Below are 24378 nucleotides of genomic sequence, written 5' to 3'. Positions count from 1 at the left end.
GTGTTTACTGCTGCTTTTGTGCCTCTTTCAGGCAGATTGCTCCAATTGGTCAAGAACCATGTGACCTTCGAAGCAAAGGTACGGGTAATGTGCCAAACTACATCAACAGCGCGGCACAGCTATTTTTGTACCCCGTGCCTACCAAAATCGAATGTGTCCTTGTGTAACGTAACTGGGTCTCATGTAAAGGGCTCCAATGTAAAATAACTGATACTCATGTAAAGTACATTATTAAATGTCACTCACGAGTAAACGCACACGCAAACAAAATGTAAAAAAAAAAGTGCCAACAGTTATTATAAAACTCATTGTGTTCAGTAAAAGATCCAGTCCTGGGGGCAGGGCCAAAAGTGGACAGGGTGGCAACCAGGAGGGATTAAAATCCCTGTGGTGCAATCATTGCACCACTTTTGCCTAATGTGTGACGCCAAACGACGCGCATGAATGAAAACTGCAGGCGGAGCAGAAACACAACTTTGGAATCTGTATTGATTCCAAAAAGCTCTTGAATGTTGAGGACAACGCATGCGCGCTGCTATCGACAGCTGAGACGTATAAAAGGGTCCGTTTTCTGTGGAAAAATATGATGTGTCCATGTTGCATTTTAAGCCGTTTCTTGTTTGGCACTAGGCTTACTCACACAAGAGAGTTACCATTTTTTATTGGCAGATTTGGGGAAATGCTGGTTGGGTCGAAGTTTGTGGCTCTCTGCAGATTCCAGAATTTCCATCACAGAAATGTGAGGGAAAATGTTTTCCTTTTTTTTTGGTTTACAAAGTTTGAGGTTTGCAAGGAATTCTGGATAACAGAACCAGGTGAAAGCCACACAAGTCACCCCATCCTGGGTGTCAAGTTTTCAAAAATGTATACATTTGCTAGGTTTTTCTAGGTAACGGCTGAGCTAGGGTCCAAAATCCTCCGCTATGGACATTGCGAAAAAAAATTCAGTATTCACAGGAAAAATGTGATGTGTACCCTTTGCATTTTGGGCTGTTTCCTGTCGCAGGCACTAGTCCTACCTACACAAGTGAGGTACCACTTTTATCAGGAGACTTAGGGGAACACAGAATAGTAAAACAAGTGTTATTTCCAATTGACTTTCTATGCATTTCTGCCTTCCAAATGTAAGACAATGTGTAAAAAATAAGTAATTTCGAAAAATGTCCTCTAATTCACATGCTAATATGGGTACCCACAATTTAGGAGAAGTACATTTAACCACTGATTCTAAACTCTATATTTTGTTACCATTTCGGTACTACATAGGTTTCCTTGATATCTAGGTTTCCCTCTTTATATTTTACAAAATGAATTGCTATATACCCGGTACACAATGAAAAACCAATGCAAGTTGCAGCTCAGTTATTGGCTCTGGGTGCCTCGGGTTCTTGGTGAACCTAAAAGTCCTATATATCCTCGCAACCAAAGGGTCCAGCAAACATAATGGTGTATTGCTTTCAAACATCTACCATACTTAGACTAAGTTACAGGTGGAAAGTGTTGGCACAAATGGCTGTTTCTTTCAACTCAATTTCAATATTGTTTTTATTTCAACTGTTAGTTTCTATAGGAAAACCTCGAAGGATCTACACAAATGAACCCTTGCTGAATTCAGAATTAGTTTAGTTTTCAGAAATGTATAGCTTTTTGGGATCCATTATTGATTTTATACCCATTTCTATTATTAACTAGAAGGAGGTTGAAAGTGTTGGCACAAATGGCTGTTTCTTTCAACTAAATTTCAATATTTATTTTATTTCAACTGTTAGTTTCTATAGGAAAACCTCAAAGGATCTACACAAATGAACCCTTGCTGAATTCAGAATTAGTTTAGTTTTCAGAAATGTATAGCTTTTTGGTGTCCATTATTGATTTTACACCCATTTCTATTATTAACTAGGAGGTTGAAAGCACAAAAAATAGGAAGAAGCATTTGAAATGCAATAGGTCTCGCATTAGGAAAGTTTGAGCTATTGGTATTGTAAATGATAAATATTTTATTTATGTGTTGGTTTTGAAAGTAGCGAAATTAATAGCTTTGTCATTTACAATGCCAATAGTTTTGACTTTCGCAAATGTGACACCTATAGCATTTGTAATGCAATATGTGTTGTATTTACATGACTTAGATGTACTGATATTACAAATAACAATGGCTTTTAATTTTTTTTTAATAACTAATACTTAAATAAAAGTTATTGTCATTTATAATGGCAATAGCTTTAACTTTTGTAAATACCTTTTTATGAAAATTATGTCCAGTGTATTTTATTGTGACGAAATTCCAAGAAGAGAAGTGAAATATTAACATCTTTTTGTGCCATTTGTAATAAAGCTTGAAACATTGAGAGAACATATTTGAACCAGTTGTTGTTGAATGATTGCACAGATTGATGCTGTTGTGGCGTTGAAGGATGTTGTGGTGGCGATAAGTGATGCTGTGGTGTTCAGTGATGCTGTGGTAGCGCATAGTGATGTTGTGGTGCCCCTGAGTGATGTTGTGGTGCCCCTGATTGATTCTGTGGTGGTGCTGAGTAATGCTGTGGTGATGCTATAGATAGATAGAGTGAGTGAGATAGATAGAGGGAGGGCGATAGATAGATAGAGGGAGGGCGATAGATAGAGGGAGGGCGATCGATTGATAGATAGATAGAGTGATGGAGATAAATAGAGTGGAATGGAGAGAGACACAAGTGGTGAATGTAAGGGGAGGGGCAGATCACACCTGTGGACTTCAGGCCACCGCCAGGATGCACTATGCTACAGATGAAGGTGCAGCATAAGACTACAGAACAGAGGAGCACCAAAGAGAGCTGGGGAAGAACTAGCTTTCTGGTGCACAGAACATAGTGTAGGGACACATTATGGTACAAGGAAACATAGCCGATTATTGAAAACAAGGGGAAAGGTGGACTTCTAATTTACGGGGAGATTTAGAGGTAAATAGAAACACATTTTAAAGGGACGACAATTCGGAACACATAAAAGAAAGTTTTGATGAACATAAACGAAGACAGCAGACTGCAGTGAGCTGTGAAAAGAAAAGGGAGTTTTCTAAGATTAAAACTGGGTGTGCTGGGTGGAAGGGGGCAGAGAGTGAGAGGTGAGAATGGAGGACACAGGAAGCCACATCAGAGACAGAGATTATGAATATGAACTATTAATGTGAGCGTTAGTGGCTCCATAGCCGTCCTTCCCTAGATTGGTGAGCAGGCTTCCCTCAGGCATGTGCAGAGCTGACACAGGCTAGGCATGTTCAACCAAGCAGCAAGACAGCACATGTGTATGGTTTCAGTCCCCTGCACCAGAGCTGGAGGGCTGGGCACAGAGTACATGCTTTCTGACACGACCTGCCCCCTGCACATACACCAAGTGCTGGATATTTTTTTTTGCTTCACCAGGGGCTGTGGGGGCGGCCTCTCTCCTTTCCCGGGTCACAGCGGTCTTATTGTGCTGTTCACTGCGAGCCTCTCTCCTCTCTGAGTCAATACTAAATGTTATCTCTTCAAGTCAGTCCCTGAGCTGGAGATGCATGAATAAAGGCAAGAGATCGTATTTCCTTCTCTCTTGTTCGGTTTGTCTATTGAGATTTTATAGATCTGTTAGTGTGGTAAGGACGGGGAGTCCGCCGCGGTAGAAGACCGGAAGTGGAGCCTGTCGGGCGGAGACACCCATGACTGCCCGGAAGTAGCTGCCAGTCTAGTTGTTCGCGGAATCATGCAGGCGGGGAAATCGAGGAAGGATAATAAATACACGGCACAGACAGAGTCCCGGCGGCGTCTTCAGGAAGCAAGTCCATGGTGCCCGGAGGAAGACGAGGAGCGACCAGAGGAGCCCAGCAGTCCAGGCGAGGAGCAGCGTCCGGAGGAGCCCTGCAGTCCCGGCGAGGAGCAGCGCCCGGGGGAGCCCAGTAGTCCCGGCGAGGAGCAGCGCCCGGGGGAGCCCAGCAGTCCCAGAGAGGAGCAGCGCCCGGAGGAGCCCAGCAGTCCCGGCGAGGAGCAGCGCCCGGAGGAGCCCAGCAGTCCCGGCGAGGAGCAGCGCCCGGAGGAGCCCAGCAGTCCCAGCGAGGAGCAGCGCCCGGAGGAGCCCAGCAGTCCCGGCGAGGAGCAGCGCCCGGAGGAGCCCAGCAGTCCCGGCGAGGAGCAGCGCCCGGAGGAGCCCAGCAGTCCCGGCGAGGAGCAGCGCCCGGAGGAGCCCAGCAGTCCCGGCGAGGAGCAGCGCCCGGAGGAGCCCAGCAGTCCCGGCGAGGAGCCCAGCAGTCCCGGCGAGGAGCAGCGTCCGGAGGAGCCCAGCAGTCCTGGAGAGGAACAGCGTCTGGAGGAGCCCAGCAGTCCCGGAGGAGGTGCGGACCAGAACCCGTGGGAGTACACCCCGAGATTGTACAAGGTGCTCACGCCCGGCAGTCCCAGGAAGTGAGAACACGCCCTGGGTCCAGACGCCACGGCCCTGTGGACGGGCCGTGGCCCAAGGCAAGTACCACTGAGTGGTGCCTTCCAGTGGGGGTGATAAGTAGTTGATTCACGCCGGCCTCCTTCCTACACACTCCCTCCCTTCCCTAGTATCCCCACTGCCTATGGTGACGGTAGCACGTAACATTTGAAGAAGGACAGTGTGACTAATCCCGACCCATTTCTTTTTTCCTTCCGGGGAGAGCTAACGGAGAACAGACCAACGCCAGGATAAGCCGGTACCCCACGAAGCAGACCAGCCACCCCGGGAAGCGTCTGACACATCGCCTGTTCTTGTTCTTGGTTTTCTTTTCACTACCTGTACATTTAGAAAGAGATTTCTCCTGAACCAGAAAAACAAACGTTCCCTAATAAAGACGTTCCAAACAAATACCCTGCATGACCAGTGACTCATTGTATCGACCACTCAGACATTCTTACAGTTAGCATTACAGTGTCAGGTCATAATAACATCACATGGGTGTTTACAGCGCGAATAGCAATAATACTAGGCATGTTTGGGATCACAACATTAGATGTTGTGAGCACGCATCCCATAGAAGGGTGATGGGGCAAATGGGGTAAAGGAAAGAGTTAAGTTTAAAAGGTAATTTAAGATGGTCTGTTTAAATGAAAAGCGCTGTAGGAATCCTCCCGGGTAAATTAAAAACAAATACTTACTCTGCATTTTAAATAACAAGCATGTGTAACACACGGAGAACGGAAGAGAGGATATGAGAGCAAAGCAAATGGCCATCCTGAGAAGATTTATGGCTCGACGCGGGAGATAAGCTATGCATGGTGTGGGGATGTTGTGAGTGCTGAAAGGGAGGGGCCCCAGAAGAGAGACTCTGGATGCGAGGCTCTTTATGTTTTAAGTTAATGTGCTTGTCCTGTGCTGGCTGGTGCTCAGGGAATAAAAAGAAAGGTAGATGTTAAGGGTGGGTGCATGAGGGAAATGGAGATAACCCCTCCTAAACAAAGCGGATGCATTTGGAGCGACGATGTGGCATAACATGCAAAGCTGGGAACTTTGGAACAGGGGAAGGTTGTTCGAGTATCGGCCTTAGCTCTCTGTGCCTTCCAAAAATCAAATGCAGACATGTAGAGTATTAAAAGTTTAGTAAAGTAAATGCCTGCTTTTATTTTTGCCTTTGTGTGTTTCAAAGGGGACTACAGGCAGATGATGCAGTGGCGCGAGAAAACTTGTGACAAACTGAAAAAACAATCCACATCGTGATGTCATTCGAGCGAGAAGCACTTGGTTTGTTAACATAAATAAATACATCACTAAAAGCGTGCAGCGTGCTGCGATGTCTTAGATCAAATAGAAAAACAATCCACATGCACTGTGATGTAATCCAAGCAGCACTTGGCTTGCTAACATAAATAAATACATTTCTCAAAGAGCACATCGTGCTGCGATGATGTGGGTCAAATAGGGGAAGCTCATTAAAGAAAATAGTGCTCACTGACTTATAACACAGACCATGTAAGGACACAAGTAAAAAGTCCAGTCCTTATGGGAGGTTACAAATGCAAACAAGGAGGTACCAAGGAGGGACTAACAAGCCTAAGGATGAATGGAAGCCACAATTTAAGAAGGACAACGACACAAGCCAATTAAAACCATGGGCGGAGAGTGGGCGGGGCTTCAAAGCCATACTCGACTCCTGCTTGCCTCGCAACAGCGCATGCGCTGGCCAGGCTCGACCTAAAAAGGGCTGCAGAGTGAGACAGTGCACCTCGTTAGAAGCGAAAATGCTGGACTTGCAACCGGATTGAAGCCCAGCCCAAATTGGCAATCTGCCAAAACGTTTTCCATATATCATCCATCGTGTGCACTCCGTATATTGATCCTGGCAACTGGCACGACTGTGCTTCTCTGTCAATAAAGAGGGGTGTGTCACACTGTTTCGATTTGGGTTTGAATCACCCAGCCGAAGATTTGGGGAGGGTTACAGTGTCACACTCTAAATGTGTTTATGGCGTTGGAACCCACCCCCAATCTCTGCAAGTAGTTCACTCATTCCCATGGATGAAGAGGGCTTCTTTTATAACATCCCTCAACCGTTGAGTGATTTACACAGCCGAGAGCGTTGCTGATCGTCCCCACGCCCCCTTACCCTAACTCCTGATCGTCGCTAGCCCGAAGCTCCTTCAAGAGCTCCCGTGCCTCCCATCTTGACCCTTCTATCCACCGGAGCCTTTCCCCCCTCCAGATTCACCCCACCTCATGGCCGCTGGCTTCTGTGCTCACCTCTCCCGCCCGCAGTGCCAGCTGCACGGCGGTGTCCATGCACTCCTTCCAGGGGTCCTCGGCATCGCCCGGCCCGGCCGCCTCCTGCTGCTGTGGCCTCATTTCTCCTCTCCGGTGGAGGCAGGAATCGGGGCGAATCTCCTCTCCCAAGATACTGGGCGCCTCCCCCGGTCGGTGGGGGCACCAGCTGACGCTCAGATACGGTCTCCTCTGAGGGGGTGGCGGGCTGGTCTCTCCTCGATGCTGCAGCCGCCAGAGGAAAGCAGCCTCTTGATGCTCCCGCGGATTATCTGCTCTCACGAGGCCCGTGTGAGGAGGATAAGCTATTGTGAGAGGGTCTCGGTCTCACCGGCTCTCCCGCATTACCTCCATCTTCCTTGCTGCCCCTCATTTCCCGTTTCACTCAAAGCCCGTTTCCCTTATTCACAATGTATGGCGCCATCTAGACCTTTCACTCACTCACCCCTCACTGTCTCTCCCGCCCTCGCCGTGTCATTATCGCTGACTTCCCCTCTGTGACCCTCTGTCTCACTCCCAGGATCCGCCCACCCTTCACTGCCCCTGTCTACCGCTACCTATTTTCATTTGTTGTCATTTTAAATTTGGACCTTTCTCGTTTGTATTTACAGAATCGTTATAAATGCTGGCGTAAATAGGGGAACAAAGCACTAATTTACCAACCAGTCTCTAGGATTTTAACTTTATAATTTTTAGACGTTTTTGTCATTGGTCAAATGGTGCATTACGTGCCGAAATTAAAATCGCAACATTACTTTCATAAGGTTAATGTTTAGTTAAGGCAGTAAGGAGTAATTCAATAGACAATAAAACCAGCATTTGTCTGCTAACAATATTTAAAACGTAGTTTCCCTTCTCCAACTCTACCAAGTTTAAGTCACCTTGGTGTCTATTTACTAAGATTTAATACCGTGTTTGCGCCTCAAAAGTGACGCAAAATCTTTTTTTTTGCTAATTCACTTTCCAGCCCTAAACATGTTTAGCACTGGAAAATGCTCGAAAGTAGTGCAAAGCAACACATTACTTAGCACCAAGTGGGTGGTGCATGGGGGTTCCTATACAACCACCCAAGGTTTCTGACCCTTAACCTTATTTACTTAAAGAAGTAGACATTGTTTAGCAATGAGAAAATAGTACCCTTTACAAATAGACGCCATGAAGAGGAAATACTTAAATTTCTCCTTTCTTTTCTGACTTTTTATGTGTGCTGCACTGTACAACCCATATGCAAAGCGTGAAAAGGTTTCTAGCTAGTCTAATCATGGTATTTTGTACTGGAAGGGTTAATTTCAGTAAAAAACATATGCTAGACTTAATGAGCAGTTTAGTGCAAAGGCGTGTCCATGGCGCAGGGCTGCATATTTCTACGCCCGTACTAGGGAGAGGGTAGGAGAGTTCTATGGGTCTTATTTACAAGCCGCTTGAGCCACAAGTGTGTCACGTTTAACATGGGAAAAAGTAACACAAGGGGCTTGTAAATAATGCCTATATTTCTGTAAATATAGTGCTCTCATTCTCACGCAGTGCAGCATTTGTGGCTGCTGCATTGAGCTGCATGAGAAACTAGAAAATCTGCTCCATTGTGTCTTTTTAAGAATCATTCAAATTAGCTTGCACCCTAAGATATAATAGGATAAAGTCGCTAAACAATAAAAACCAGCATTAAAAGGCTAGTGGCTTTTCAACGGGTTGGTGCAAGCCCCCATTAGTGTAAAATCTCATTGTCATACCACCCTTGAAACAGGGAGGGGGTGGGTGGCAGACCTCTCTGAACTACCTGCAACACAGTTATCATATTGATAAGACTGAGTAAGTGCGTGGGTGGTGGGAGAGAGTGGGGGGGGGGGGGGTGGGGAGTGTGGTTGAGTTTCACTGTTGGGTGGGGGGGGGCATGTTGTTTGTGCATTTGGAGTAACATAGATATATCGACAGAGCTGCCGAGAGTACCAGGCGATGGGGCCAGCAGACAAAACAGATAATGAGAGGTACTCAATACTGTTGTGGAATGTCAACAGACTGGGAAATGAGATTATACGAGGGCTGGTTGCCACAATGTAATCCTGTTACAGGAAACCCATCTACAGGGGCTTTCACTGCAGATTCTTGGGCAGGGGGCTTGCAAGGTGCTTGTTCATGCAGGATATATGACCGGTTCCTGCGTAGTAGCAATTTTGATTAGGAAAACCATTGATAGAAAAAATGTGGGTCGATCCTAATGGGACAAAATTATTGACTGCTTGATTGATAATGAGACATACATGGCAGTCAAGGGACTGTGGGGACAAAGGGATTTAATCCTGGTCAGTATATACACCCCCACTATTACAGAAGCAAACAATGGGCAAAATAGCAAGGATACTATTTCAAAAAGATGTTTTATTTAAACCTTTTACAGTATTACATGAGCTCTTAGAAGTACACAGCAATATCAGCCGGTTGCCGCACATATCCACAGCAGGTTCTTGAAGCGTAATTAAAATCACACCTAGATAGATGATACATTACAGGCACTTAATAACATACAATAGAAATGTATCCTTTCAGGAACTTATTATTGAATTCCCAAGGATACATCAAACCTTACCCTCCACATATGCAGAAGCAGTCGGATTGCTATACAATTTGAGATATAATAAGACTAATTAAACATTGTTTCCTTCTGGTTCTCCAATTTCTTTCCGTACAAGATGTTCTTGGTATAAACCCCAAAAACCTTTAGATCGATTCTGAGGAGGTAACAACGCATTGGAAATTTCTGACTGCTTGTTACGATATAACATATCTTTGGACCAATCCACTATGGTCGAAACGGGGCCCCTAGCCCAGCACATTGCTATTCTGTGCTTGGCAAGTAGAAAACCCATCACAACCAAACGTCTGACTTCCTTATTTAGATTCTTTGCATAACCCAACAAAGCAAGCGCGGATCCAGTGGTCGCGAGAGCCCTATGACCTCATTTAGTATGTGGATTACCCGGTCCCGAATTTCTGCAATCTTCAGCAATTCCAGGCAACATGCATGAACCCAGCCTCACCCTCTCTGCAGTTATAACAAGCTGCTGAGGCAAGCAGGCCATACATAAATTGTCTCTCATGCGCATAATAGACTCTGTTGAGGAATTTAAAATGGATGAGGAGGTGAACTCGGTAAAACCCCTTTAAGCTAAGACACTTTGAGAGTCAACACCCACGGGAGCACCGAAGTACTCGAGTTACCTCACCCAGGGAAGCCGGGTGCATAGGTGTCTTTTCGTGTCGGGTTTCGTTGATGTATCTAATGGAGATCTGCAAAGAAGTGCTGCAGGCGACCAGATGAAAAGTGTCTGGGTGGGTCCAAGGGTGGATCGGAGACAAGAAGAACCTGAAAGCAGAGGGGACAGAGTCTGGGTCACTAGCCAGTGACCAGGAAGGAACCAGGAAGGAACCAGGCTATGTTGAGTTGATTCAGGTGAGGAGGTGAAGCTTGTCTCTGCAGCCACGAGGACCAGGAGGTGTCGACGATGACCAGGAGCTGGATTCGAGCTGTCCCACAAAGGGTCTAGGTGACTGCAGTGTCGGTATCCGGACTGGACCCATCCAGCCTTGGTACCCGCAATCCACGCAGGAAGTGAAGATTGGCTTTGAGTCAGACCAGCAAGGTCTGAGGGGCGTCTCCTTCGGAGAGAAGCTGGAGCAAGCCTGGCGCAACCAGGAAAGCAGTTTAGATTCGAAGGTTCGTCTTCGGAGGGCTCACTAGCTAACAGGCTAGCAACCGGGAAGACGCATCGAGCTGAAATGCAGGAGCAGGCCCCAGGCACTCGTGGAGTGTGGAGGACTGAGCTTGGGTGCAAATGGCGCTCTGGTCTGGGGCTTCTCAAACCCCAATGCACAACTTCGAGAATGCCTCTGAAGCTGCACTGGTAGCAAAATGCAGGATGCCCAGGGTGTCTGGTCCCACGTCTCTCGTGTCCACCACGGGTCTCAGCTTTGCTGTGGATGTAGATCGGAGTCGGAGAAGTCTGGAAGTCAAGTTCCTGAGTAGCTAAGTCTTCGGGGTCCGCCAGGAGCGTCGACAAAGCAAACCGCAAGTTACTGGTGGTGCCTGTTTGCACAGGATGGTCACTCCTTGACCACTAGGGAGATGTCTTCAGCCTTCCAGTCGATATGGAACATCGAAGGCAATAGTTTGTGTCAAAGTTTCTTCCAGGAGTAATATAAACTCACTAGACTCAGCTCCTATCTTTATACTGATTTTAGGGGCTGGATTACCTGCTAGGTCCCTCCTATGGGTGGACCCTGAGAAGGGGGTGGTTACGCCCCTTTCCCTTTGTCCAGTTTCGTGCCAGAGCGGGGCTGGAGTGCCCCACCAACTGGTTTGAACCGGGCTATGCATGGAGCATCTTGTATGCCCCAGGCAGTGACTGGAAAAGCATCTTTCCATTCAACCCTTCCTGCCCCAATACACTACAGGCTGTCTGGGGAGGTGCTAGCACCTCCCTCGACAGGAAACCTATTGTCCAAGCCTCCCTTGCTGGAGTTTCCCCCAGCTGCAGTAGGTCAGACTCGTGTCTGTGGCAGCAGCATCCATTTTGTGATGCTGCGGCTCTGTTTAACTTTAACAGGGTAAAGCAGTAACTACATGTCTTCTCCCTCTAGAGGGTGAAATGCTACCCCCGCCGCCAGAACTGGCGGGGGGTAGTATTCCAAAGTGTTTGACACCTTACACGACATGTTTTGATAAAGCCAAAGTAAGCATTAACGCGAGGATTATAATACCCTTAAGAGTATATGGTATGGCTATATCATAGAACAGCTATAAGGAGATGGTTCCGAAAGCTGCAGAAGGGCTCAGCTCAGGCTAGAGCACCCTCTCACATAAAACCAAGCGCTCTGCCTTCAGGATTGCAGGATTGTCAAGGCCTGCCATAGGAGTGACCTATAGGTTACTATGTGTCTATATATAAGGGTAGATATAGGTATACTATATCTAAGCAAGGGGTGATTACACCACCTTGCCCAAGCTGAGTGATCAGCCTGTGGTGTCAGTTTGGATGGCCATCCAGGGGTGGCATAATACATGTTGCAGCCCCTGGTAGGCCTTGGATGCACCTATGCCCTGGGTACCTATGGTACACTATACAGGGGCTCACAAAGGTGACCCAATTCCCAATTAGGTATGTACCTAAAGTACATGGAGTCCATTTTACAGAGAAAGCAGATAGCCTGGGGCCCTGAATAGCAGGATCCCAGGCTAACTAAGTCAAAAAGAAGCTGAACACTAGGCAAAAAGTTGGGGGTAACCATATAATCAGATATCCACCTTCCTACACACCCCCACCCCACAAACGAAAGGAGATAAGGCTATCCTTGACCAGGTAAGCCTATATTGCCTAAGTGGCCATATAAGGAAGTACCTGCACTAGCATGGTTACCCCCTGTCTCATTGTCCACTGAGCAATCCCTCACCCTAAGGGTATCAGAGGGTCTCCACCATAGGGAATCTCTACCTGTGATGTGTTTTGGCAAACTAAAAGGCTGGTGCTGAGATGGAGTACTGAAGTGAGGCTCCACTAATGTAGGGCTCAGCTTCCTCCAATCATCATCCACCATGTATGCCTTTTTTCCATGACTGAGTTGCACTGTGCTCTCAGGGTCAACCTCTGGCTACCTACAGCTGGAGGCTGGGTCTCTTTTGTCGGACCACAGGAGGGACAGATCAGGTTTGGGGCCACTATGCCCCAGGTTTGTCTGTGCCCAACAGTGTCCATCTGGGGCAGGTTCCTACCTAAGTGTAAGGGAGATCCCTCAGAAGTTTTAGGAATTTTCACCTGGCTAAGGCAGCTAGACTGGGTGCCACTAATCTGCTGATGGGGGTGTTCCTTTGGACAGGAGGCCCTTTGGGGTCTACTGGCCCCCTTGACCTCTACAGCCCTGGGCTGACTGAGGCAGGGTAGAGAGGGGCAGGTTACCTGCTCCAGACTGGGTCCCACCTTGGAAGGGTCCACTGACATCAGGGGCTCTGCCAGGCCAGGCCTGACTACCTCTGGGGCAGTTCCTTCACAAGGGGTAGGGTCAGTTCCCGGAGGAGGCTGACCCTCACCTAATGTCTGGTGGGAGGGAGACTTTTCTTCCTCCCCAATACTCTCTGTCTGAGTGGAGTGATCCATAGTTTCAGGCTTCACAACACAAAAATCTGTTTGAGTTTGGGCTGTGACCATCACATCCCTACCAACCTTTTCAGGAAGGCCTACCATCTTAGAATGGATTTCTTTTTCTGTCTCAGCCGAGGCTGAGATCTCTAGATCATTACCCAGTAGACAATCTACAGGCAAGTTTGTAGACACTGCCAATCTCTTTGGGCCAGTGACACCTCCCTAGCTGAGATGTACTACTGCCATGGCATGATCTTTCTGCACTCCATCAATATTCATCACCTGGTATGTGAACCCAGGTAAAAGCTGTTCTGAGGGGACTAGTCTCAGTCACCATAGTGATGCTAGCCCCTGTGTCCCTATAGGCCTCAGCTTTCTGACCATTGACGAGGGGATCCTGTCTGTACTTGCCCAAGGTATTGGGGCAAGCAGTGAAGTTGGCAAACCCCATGCCATTCTCACAGACTAGAGTTTCTGTAATAGGGGACCTGGTTAGGCCAGAGTCCACCTGAGTTCCCCAAGTATACCCAGCCACGGTTTTGGGGGCACTCCCACCACCTGGGGGATTACTACTAGTAGTAACAGGAGGTTTCGGAGTATTACTTGAAGGACTATCACATAGATTCATCATCGGCATGTTTTGCGAGTCTGTAATAGCGATTATTAAGGAATCGCTATTACAGAGTCGCAAAACGGGATTCATGTAGAAATCGCAATATTTATTGCGATTTCTACATCTTCCTTATTTGCGATTAGCTAATTGCTAATCGCAATTAAGGAATAACTCCCCATTCATTCCTATGGGCCTAAAGGCCCATAGGAATGAATGGGAAGACATATCAATGTGCGAATCGCTATTAGCGATTCGCATGTTGAGTTTGCGATTTCAAGGGTGCAGGGGTGTCCAAAGGACACCCTGTTGCACCCCTGAAATGATATTGGATGCTGGTGTTACGCACACACATGTCCCAAGGACATGTGTGTGTATAACATACAACTTAGAAAAATGCACTTAAGTGCATTTTTCTAAGTTTCCGCTATTTACCACGAGGTTTGACTTCGCAGTAAATAGCGGCCCAAAATTGCCACTTCTATAATAGCGAATTTTGCATTTGGGATGATGAATCCCAAATGCAAAAATTGCGCTCGCAAAGGGCCAGATTCTCAGTATCAGGCCCTTTGCGAGCCGAATTTCCGTTGATGAATTTGGCCGTTTTTTCTTATTGTTGGCTTTTGGGCAACTGCTGTCAGTTTTCCAATGGCTAGGTTGCTTACATATATGACAATAAGGTTTCTTAGTATTAGAGGAAGGAGTTTGGGACCCACCCTCCTCCGAGGATTTTTGGGGCCCTGTAGTGGATTTGTCCTTAGATTTATCCCCATCTCTCTCTTGAGGCTTGGTAGAATCTTTCTTCTGGTCACCACCCTGATTTTTAGGCCTAATCCTGGTTCTGACCCATTTGTATGCCTTCTTACCCAATTTTTGGGGAGAGGTCAGATCAGAGTCCACTAGGTGCTGGTGTAGGAGCTGGTTTTAACAATTACTAAGGATCTGCTCCCTCATAATCAAATTATACAATCCTTTATAGTCATGTACTTTGCTGCCCAGTAACCAGCCCTCCAGAGCCTTAGTAGCACTATCTACAAAATCAGTCCAGTCCTGAGTCTGTGTCTTCTGGGTGTCCCTGAGCAGCAACCTATACTGCTCAGTGGTTAAGCCAAACCCATCTATGAGAGCACTCTTCAGGACAGTGTAGTTATCAGCATCCTCATCACTAACTGTGAGGAGCTTATCTCTGCCTTTATCTGAAAAGGAGAGCCATAGTATAGCTGCCCACTAACTCTGAGGTACCTGTTGTACTTTACAGGCCCTCTCCAAAGCAGTTATCCACTTGTCGATGTCATCCCCACTTTGGTAGGGAGGGACATTCTTACTTAGGTTTCTATGGCCATATGACGTTTCCCTATCTCTAGGGGTATTGCTGCCACCAGTCGGTTCTCACCAACACAATTTTCACTGTCTCTTAAGAGCCATGGTCTCTTTTGCAAGGGCAATTTCTTGCCTCTTGATCCTAAGATTGGTTTCCCTAATCCTAGCCTTATGTTCTCTTCTCTCAGGGGAACTCATTCTCTTGAGAGCTGAGGCATTGGACCCTATTGAGTCCTCAGAATGGTTGGAACCACTGGAGTGTGTTCTTCTCCTTCTGGGCTCAGTGTTAGGCCTACTTAGGGGTCTGGATTGGATCCTTCCTTCTCAAGTCCAAGGTGGTCCTAGGTCAACCTGGTTCAGTTCTCTAACTTGCACCCAGTTAGTACCCACTTCAGCATCAGCACCCCCTTGGTTTTTACTAGTGGGATAATCTGTTGAGGGATAGTCCTCCTCTGTACTACCTGGTGGACGTTTCCCTATCTCTAGGGGTATTGCTGCCACCAGTCGGTTCTCACCAACACAATTTTCACTGTCTCTTAAGAGCCATGGTCTCTTTTGCAAGGGCAATTTCTTGCCTCTTGATCCTAAGATTGGTTTCCCTAATCCTAGCCTTATGTTCTCTTCTCTCAGGGGAACTCATTCTCTTGAGAGCTGAGGCATTGGACCCTATTGAGTCCTCAGAATGGTTGGAACCACTGGAGTGTGTTCTTCTCCTTCTGGGCTCAGTGTTAGGCCTACTTAGGGGTCTGGATTGGATCCTTCCTTCTCAAGTCCAAGGTGGTCCTAGGTCAACCTGGTTCAGTTCTCTAACTTGCACCCGGTTAATACCCACTTCAGCATCAGCACCCCCTTGGTTTTTACTAGTGGGATAATCTGTTGAGGGATAGTCCTCCTCTGTACTACCTGATGGACCTGGGTTAGATGCTTTAGCTACATTATATTCCTCTAGTATTTCTATCAGGTGCTTAAGAGTAGGGTTTGAACCTTGCCTCAGCTTTCTAGCTGTACATAAACTTCCCAACTCATGAAAAGTAAAGGTATCATATCTAGAAGGTGCCCTGGAAGGGTCAACTTCTGTGGGGAGAGACATACTAGGCTCTCCACCTGAGGACATATTCTAGTGAGGTGTGGTGTGTGCAGCTACCTACACTAAGTGTTATCTACTAGCACCTCTCTAGGAGTTGTAGTCAAGGTGTGCTAAGCCCTTTCCTCTACAACAACTAAGTTTAGTAGAACTTAAGTATTATAAGAACTTGATTTATATGTACCTCTAGGTACCTTAATGTGATCTTTCAAATGATAACTTAAGATTATATGGTAAAACAACAGCAAGGTCTTATCCCAACCGCTGCACACCAATGTGAGAAGTTAGCCTGGCATATGTTGTCCACTATTCTCGTGGGCACCTTACACCAGTCTAAACGACCCTTATTGATGGTGGTTGTAAATCAACCTTATAGGCAAGCTATCCTAGTGGTAGCATGGACCAGCAGTCTTAGGCTAAAACCTCAGAGAGCATGTGAAGCAAGCTGTTTTACCAATAATAATCCCTTGAATGGAGGAGGAGCCAAGACGGGGGCCAATATGGCCGCATAGACGCCCAGCTCTGCCGCTCGCCCTCGCCTCCTGCAACATCCTGTTCATGATCCTGCATCCCGGCCGTGGCCCCGTGCAGATGAGCGGAGGTGGAGCCCGACCGTGTGACTCCGGACCGCGCACCACCCCGGACGACCGAGAATCGTCGTCCTGAAGTTTCCGGCCTTCCCCCCGGGCGAGCCGGGACCTCGGGTGGCGCTGCAGCCGACTCGAAAGTGATAAACAACGGCCCCGCTCGGCCATGACGGTCCGGTGCCCCGAGTTGGAAACAGGAACTGCATATTGCCGCGGCCAACAAGCGAGTCGCGGCACCGGACCTTCGAGCTCCGTGGCACAGATTTCCGGCGGGTACCTGTGCCTTTGGGAACAATAAGCTGCGAGGCAGAGTTAATTGCCCGGACCGGACTTTGGCCGAAGCGCGGTAAGCGGCGCGCGACACTGTGCGTGTGTGTGGGCTTGAGTGTGATTCTTCGTGACCCCTTCGCACACTGCACGTTACTAATCGGAGCCAGACCGCTGTTGAGACGGATCTTCCTTTGTTCCTTGAGACCCGAGGTTCCGAGTATACTGGCAGTGGGGGGATGGCGCTTACAGTGAGAGATGTCTGGCTGGCTATCAACGACTTGCACTCAGCCCTGAAAGGTCGGTGGATGGACATGCATGCCTCGCAGTCGGCCACCTCTCCTGCCATGGAACTTTTGGATGCAGACGGATGCAAAGAGGAATATATGCCCGACCTATCTCTGGTTGTTGAAGCTGAGGACTCCCAGGAGTGTGTGGTGTCGGATTGCGGGACTAGTGAGCACAATGACCGGGATTGTGTATCTGTTACCCTTACTACCACCCTGCCGGCTGATCTGTTTCCTGACCATCAGCGCCCTGTTTTATCGCAGTCGATCAGTACACCCCGGAGGATTGATTCTGAGTCATTGCAGTGGTATTTACTGTGGGCCTGGGTGGCCCCTTCTGGTACTGTCGGTCTATTGAGATTATCTGCACACGCTTTGGGAGGATTGCTGACTTCTGCTCGGACTGGCCAGGGCTGAACGCTGACTGTTCACGACACTTCTTGTGTGACCCCGGTGCCGAAACGGAACATGGCTTGTGTTGGAGACCTTGGGGGGCTGGGATGAACGTAAATTAATGCTCACTTTCCATCTTAGTGGGCTTATGCTTTTTGGGGGGTGGGGGGGAGGGGGGTGTGCTTGGGGCTGGAGCTAGGGCCCTCTTCCGTTTTTTCCCACTTTCGGGGTTCTTACTGGGGCGACCGGCATGCCTATGGGGGGGGGGGGCGTGGCCTTCCGCTGGTATGCAGGGTGGGGGGTTGGGGGATGGGATGTGTTTTATGTTATTTCTTTGTTTCTATGGCCCTACTTTTTCTTTCTCTTCTTCTTACTATGTCTCTTTCCTGTTTTTATATACTTCTTTACTTAAATGGGGGATCGGGTCCAGTATTATTGGGAAGACTTTTGTAATGTGTATTCATGTGACTTAGCTGCGGCTCTTTGCTTCCCGTGAGTAGGACACTGTGGTTCGGTACATGATTGCTGTTCAGTATGCTTCCTAATCTGTGCTCCATTATTGAAGATTATTCTCCTGTTCTGAGGTTTGCTCAGTTTTTGATTTTGCAATATTGCAAGCTATAAGATCCTTATACCCTTCTCATAAAATGGAATCCTCTCATCTCCTGGAGCATTGTGGACACATTAATTCATTGATCCTGATTACAGGCCTACGTCGACCTTTACAGTTATTGTCTCCTCTCGCTAAGCGAGGCTTTAAATCCTTTTATGTTGTTGTTCGGTGAATATTGGTCTGTGCCTGCAATTTCCTGTAATGTTCCAACTGAGGTTTTCCAAATAAAAATTATATAAAAAAATAAAAATAAAAATAATAATCCCTTGAATACCAAATCAAAGGACACCACACAAGTTATATATCAAATATATATGTATTTATTACTAACACAACCCCTCTGAACTCTTTATGAGGTCAGAGATCAAAATACATTACAAGTTACTCATTTAGCATACTATAAGTTGCACAAATACAATTCTGTCCTAGGAGGCCTAACGAACCATATACTAAGTAAGTGGTATAAGAATCACTTCAGGAATAGGGAGTAGGCCTAGGGCCTACGGAATCGCTGTGGCGACACTAAACAACCAAAGGTTAGGAAGTAGGAGACACATGGGAGGCACGTGCAGTGTCTAAATACCGTCGCGAGTTACCATTGACTTATAATGGAGAACGTAAAAGTTGCAAAGTTACTGAGAAGGACATTTCCGGAAGGACTACGGTAAAACCCCTTTAGGCTAGGACACTTCAAGAGTCAACACCCATGGGAGCACAGAATTACTTGAGTTACCTCACCCAGGGAAGCCGGGTGCATAGGTGTCTTTTCGTGTCTGGTTTCGTCGATGTTTCTAATGGAGATTTGCAAAGAAGTGCTGCAGGCGACCAGATGAAAAGTGCCCAGGTGGATCGGAGATGAGAAGAACCTGAAAGTAGAGGGGACAGAGTCTGGGTCACGAGCCAGTGACCAGGAGGGAACCAGTCGATGTTGACTCAGGTGAGGAGGTGAAGCTTGTCTATGCAGCCACGAGGACCAGGAGGCATCGACGACAACCAGGAGCTGGATTTGAGCTGTCCCACAAAGGATCTAGGTGACTGCAGTGTCGGTATCCAGACTGGACCCAACAAGCCTTGGCAACAGCAACCCACGCAGGGAGTGAAGATTGGCTTTGAGTCAGACCAACAAGATCTGAGGGGCTTCTCCTTTGGAGAGAAGCTGAAGCAAGCCTGGAGCAACCAGGAAAGCAGTTTAGATTTGAAGGTTCATCTTCGGAGGGCTCACTAGCCAATGGGCTAGCAACCGGGAAGACGCGTCGAGCTGAAATGCAGGAGCAGGCCCCACGCAACACTCGTGGAGTGTGGAGGGCTGAGCTTGGGTGCAAATGGCGCTCTGTTCTGGGGCTTCTCAAACCCCAATGCACAACTTCGAGGATGCCTCTGAAGCTGCACTGTTAGCAAGATGCAGGATGTCCAGGGGGTCTGGTCCCACATCTCTCGTGTCCGCCACGGGTCTCAGCTTTGCTGTGGATGTGGATCTGAGTCGGAGAAGTCTGGAAGTCCAGTTGCTGAGTAGCTAAGTCTTTGGGGTCCAGCAGGAGCGTCGACAAAGCAAACTAGCAAGTTACTGGTGGTGCCTGTTTGCTCAGGGTGGCCACTCCTTGACCACAAGGGAGATGTCTTCAGTCTTCCAGTCGATATGGAACGTCGAAGGTCCAATAGTTTGTGTCAAAGTTTCTTCCAGGAATAATCTAAAGTCTCTAGACTCAGCTCCTATCTTTATACTGATTTTAGGGGCTGGATTACCTGCTAGGTCCCTCCTATGGGTGGACCCTGAAAAGTGGGTGGTTACATCCCTTTCCATTTGTCCAGTTTCACGCCAGAGCGGGGCTGGAGTGCCCCAGCAACTGGTTTGTCCCGGGCTATGCATGGAGCACCTTGTATGCCCCAGGCAGTGTCTGGAAAAGCATCTTTCCATTCAACCTGCCCTACCCCAATACACTACAGGCAGTCTGGGGAGGTGCTAGCACCTCCCTCGACAGGAAACCTATTGTCCAAGCATCCATTTTGTGATGCTGTGGTAAATAATTTACCGTATACGAGTTTGCCAGATAATTTCGGATAAGTAAAGAAAATAGCTCAATCAAATGAGAGGCAGAGTCCGTGGTGTCTGAGTCATAAGGGCTTTAATCAAGAATGATGACTCGAGTCATGGAAATCTATTCCATCAATACAAGGGTTCGGGTATGCAATGATGGCAGGAAAGATGTCAACGATTTATTCACAGTACATGACATATATAGTAAAATGACACAATAGCATTGAATACAGTAGGCGTGACAAGTGAAATGTATATGATAAGAACACATGTGCGTAGCAAAAAGGCGTGAACAGGGGTGTGCACAGAGGCGTGTACTAGAAACGTCACAGAAAAGTGTCACAAGTGGGTGGATGCTTAGGGAATTCTTGCAGAGTCAGCTGAAACCGGTGGCCTGAATGCGCGCGCAGCTATTATGACGTGTGATTGACGTGCATCTGGAGGAAGCTAAGGGTCTGACATTTAGCACTAGTAGAGGAGACAGAAGTCTGGCATGTCAGATCGACCTGTCCCTATAACATATCTGATATCTAATATTTGGAGGATGTTTAATCTAGAGTAAAAGGTCACTTGGGCAGAGGCTACTCTATACTGAATGTATGCGTGTATAGGTGTCTGCGTGTCTACGTGCGGGGCCATGGGCCTATTCTGGTAACGGGAACTGTAAATTACTTGCACGGAGACAGGGAGACTTGCTCTTTGCTCTGCAGCCGGGGATATGTTTACCTAAATCACTAGACAGGAATGTGTTTTCGAGGAGCTGAGCTGGCTACGCTGATAACTTGAAGGTAAAATACTGTTTCTGGCAGGCAGACCAGGCCGAGCCGGGCACCGCTCGCTTGGCAGGAAGTAAGGCAGAGGTCAGGGATGCGTCTCCATGCTGCAGCTTTCAGAGGCAGAGACAGACGTGGCTTGAAGACAGAATTCAGGGCCTAGCTCGGCAGAGCCAGGAAAAACGTGAAAGTACACCATGTAAAGACGGTGGCACGGCATACTTAGGAACTGAATTATCGATCCATTCATGGTGGATCTGATAGAGGACATGTTAACGTTGGACGCAAATGTATTTGCGTCTTCATATTCGGTCGTGGAGGGAAATTACATGTACTTGAAACTCGTACATGGAGCCGTTGGGGTACACGTGGGGGACACATTTGACCATAAAAATTTCAATTACCTCATTCCCTCCTTGTCCCCTACGGACCCTTCAAGATATGTCGATGGTCATGAGACCATCAATCTGTTCATATAACATCATTTGCTCTTCTTTCTTTCTTCGGGAATGGGAACGTGAACTTGGATGGGGAACACAAGCTGTGGCACACAATCCGCAAATTGCTGGCCCACATTGCAGACATAGGCAACAACTGAATACTATGGCCAATATGATTCCTAGGAATGACAGTAGTTTCCATCCCCAAGCTGTGATTGTATTCCAGAGCCAACCGGACCAAGTCCAGGAGCCTGGATTCTGGTGTATCAGATGGGCAATTTCGTGAAGTCGGGTAATGGCTTTATAGACCGATGGCGCGTTATTTGGAATAAACACGCAGCAACTGGATCCGATGACTCTACAAGCTCCGCCCCTATCGGCCAGGATGACGTCAAGGACAAGGCGGTTCTGAAGAACGACAAGTCTCATAGCAGACTGCTCCTCTGTTAAGTTGCCCAAGGCAGAAGTAGTCTCATTCACTACGGCTTCAAGTATTCTGGTCAATTTGCGTATCAGTTTACTATTGGAGACAGTGCCTAGATAGGGAAAGAATCCTTTATTGAAATCTGTGTATTGTTCCCAGGTAGTTTCAGTCTGATCAACTATTGGAAGGTCTCTCTTGTGCCTAACAATATTAAGGCGGGAATTCCTGTGATAGTCGGATGGGGCTAGGAATACTGGTGGCAATAGGAATGCAATAAAACAGGTACCATCCCAGTCTGGAGGTAAACAGACATAAGCTGTCTGACCACAAATGAAATAGGAATGTCGGGAAGCTTTAAATGTAGACTTGCCTTTATCACTGAATTCGACCACAGTATTACAGTCACTATGACCTAGATGTACTGAACCTTTCTTTCTGACACATAATACACCTTTCGCTGGTAGAACTGATATGGATGGCAAGTCTGGACTGGTTTCTGACTGAACATTCAGAATCATGAGGTTAAGTGTAAAATTGCCTAATCCATACACTTCATTTTCTAGATCTGTCCCTGTCATTTGTGGAAAACCCTCCTTGTCTGGGAAACATGCCTTGTTCATGACTGTGTTCAGATTACCCCATATCCAATTGCTTTGGGAAACTCTAGACTCGGTGTTTATAGAGAATATTAAACTAAACCATGCACCACAGGAACCATTATGTGTAAACGGATAAGGAAAGAGGGGCAGAGCTCCCTTGTAGTTCTGATAGGGAGGGAGTCGGCCACATATCCAACAATTAGTAGCATTGTTGGTCTGGTGAGAATGGTGTAACACACGAATAAATGTATTGTTGCGCAGCGCAAGTCGATAAGACAATTCGTGTGGAGGAAGAGCACTAAACGTGTGCTCGACAGTGTCATTAGAAAAAGAATGTGCAAGAGGAAAATATATGCATAACATCCAACTTATTGCGATAATCGCAAGACTCAGAAAAAACATAATAAGTAATGTGCAGACACATCTGCTCCGGAGACTTTTACAATAATTTCGTTTCTTGGTCTCCTGTCTATCTCTCTCTCTATTTGGGTCTAACTTGTACATTGTCAGAAACTGCCTAACCGCTTCACCCGAGGGGGACTTAAACAATTAAACTGTCTGACTTACTAGACCTCAATTTCTGTCTGTACTCCTCTTGGGGAGTTTTCTCTAGAAGGGGGAGTTTGGTATCAGTCACTGGTACGTGGGAGTTCTGGGATTCAGTCTTTGGCGGAAGTCCATAGAATCTTTTAACGTGACTGGAGTGCACCCAACCCTTGCGCCCCTCCAGTTTCACGGCAGTCCTGGTTGTTAACAAAACGATCTTCGGCTCCTTCCAGCGGGGCTCCAAAGGGCTCGATCTGTCACAATTCCGAACGACTACAACATCACCCGGGACCAGTTCATGTGGCTTCACCTAGGTGTTGTCTGGGAAGGCTGCTGCGACCTGTGAACAACATGATTGTAGTGCAGACATCAAGGAAGCAAGGTAATCTGTCAGCATAGTACTATCAACATCGGTAATTTTTCGCGGCAGAGGCGTCCCCCACATATTAGGAGGCCTACCGAAGACCACCTCATACGGGGATAGCCCTGTCCTAGAGTGGGCTACCATTCTCATATAGTCAAGTTTTCAAGTCAGAAACACTTTATTCGGTTGTTTTAAAATCATAAAAGTATGCTACAGAACCATATTCAATCATACAGACAAACAAGTTTAAAAACAAGTAAAAAAGTTAAAAGTTACTATACACATAAAAATTCATGTAAAAAAATCATCTTTGCAGAGCATATTTACAGTATCTTGTAGGCCATTAACAGTGATCGAATTACAATTACAGGACAAAAACCAGAAGTGATATTTACAATTTTAGATACAGGAGATACTAGCCGCCTGGGGTAAAGTGCAAAACGTGCTGTTCGTGATCTAAATTTTGGTACAAACTAAGGGTTAAAATACCATAATGCAGTTTAATGTATACAAGTAGTTTAGGGTACGTTAATGATTTAATTTTAATCTTGCTTGCTTTGACCGGATAGACATAGTCAAAAAATTTGCCACCCCGTACATTACAACTGAACTTTCCATAAGTTGTAAGTACAATAGGGCTGGTTTAACCTGCACGAAACCTTTCAGAATTGGTTTTATATATCTTTCTCTTCCATTTTTATAAAAGGGACAAAAGAACAAGAAATGCAATATGTCCTGATCTGAAAAGTAATCGCATTTGCAGGGAGCGTTTTCGTGGGGCTTGCACCATTTTTCAAAGTCACCTAACAGAAAATGTGCTTGATTAAAACGAAATTTAGTAAGGACCCACCTATGAAAAGGTTTACTTACAATCATTAAATAGGATTGCATAGATAGCGAAGCTACCGTCAAATAGTGGGCCCTAACAGTTGGTTTTACAATTTCGATAGCCTCTCGCTCTGAAACCTTTTTCTCTATATAGCTTTTCTTAACCCAGTCAATATCCTCTCTCACAATGTTCTCTGGGTATGTGTATAACTCCAAACGGCCTAAATATTCTGTTGTAATTTTAATATATTGTAGCCACCCGATCTTACCCACGTTTTCTCTCCCCATGCAATCCCTAATAATCATGTGATTTAAAATTAAAGCTGGATTAAGCCAAATCCTAATCCATGA

The 24378-nt window shown here is 46.8% G+C and overlaps 1 protein-coding gene across 1 annotated transcript in view; it reads right to left on the bottom strand.

Moving 5' to 3' along the window:
- IMPA2 (inositol monophosphatase 2) overlaps positions 1–7194 on the bottom strand; it is a 155790-nt gene extending 148596 nt beyond the window's left edge. The window contains exon 1 of the mRNA XM_086932376.1: positions 6709–7194. Within this exon, the coding sequence (XP_086788502.1) occupies positions 6709–6810 (102 nt within the window). The 5' untranslated portion in view covers positions 6811–7194. The remainder of the gene's footprint in view (positions 1–6708) is intronic.
- Positions 7195–24378: the final 17184 nt, after the last annotated feature.

This window comes from Lissotriton vulgaris, chromosome 7 (assembly GCF_964263255.1).
Source record: "Lissotriton vulgaris chromosome 7, aLisVul1.2, whole genome shotgun sequence".
Taxonomy (NCBI): Eukaryota; Metazoa; Chordata; class Amphibia; order Caudata; family Salamandridae; genus Lissotriton; species Lissotriton vulgaris.
The sequence above is the reverse complement of the archived record's forward strand: the minus strand, read 5'-3'. Positions and strand labels throughout refer to the sequence as shown.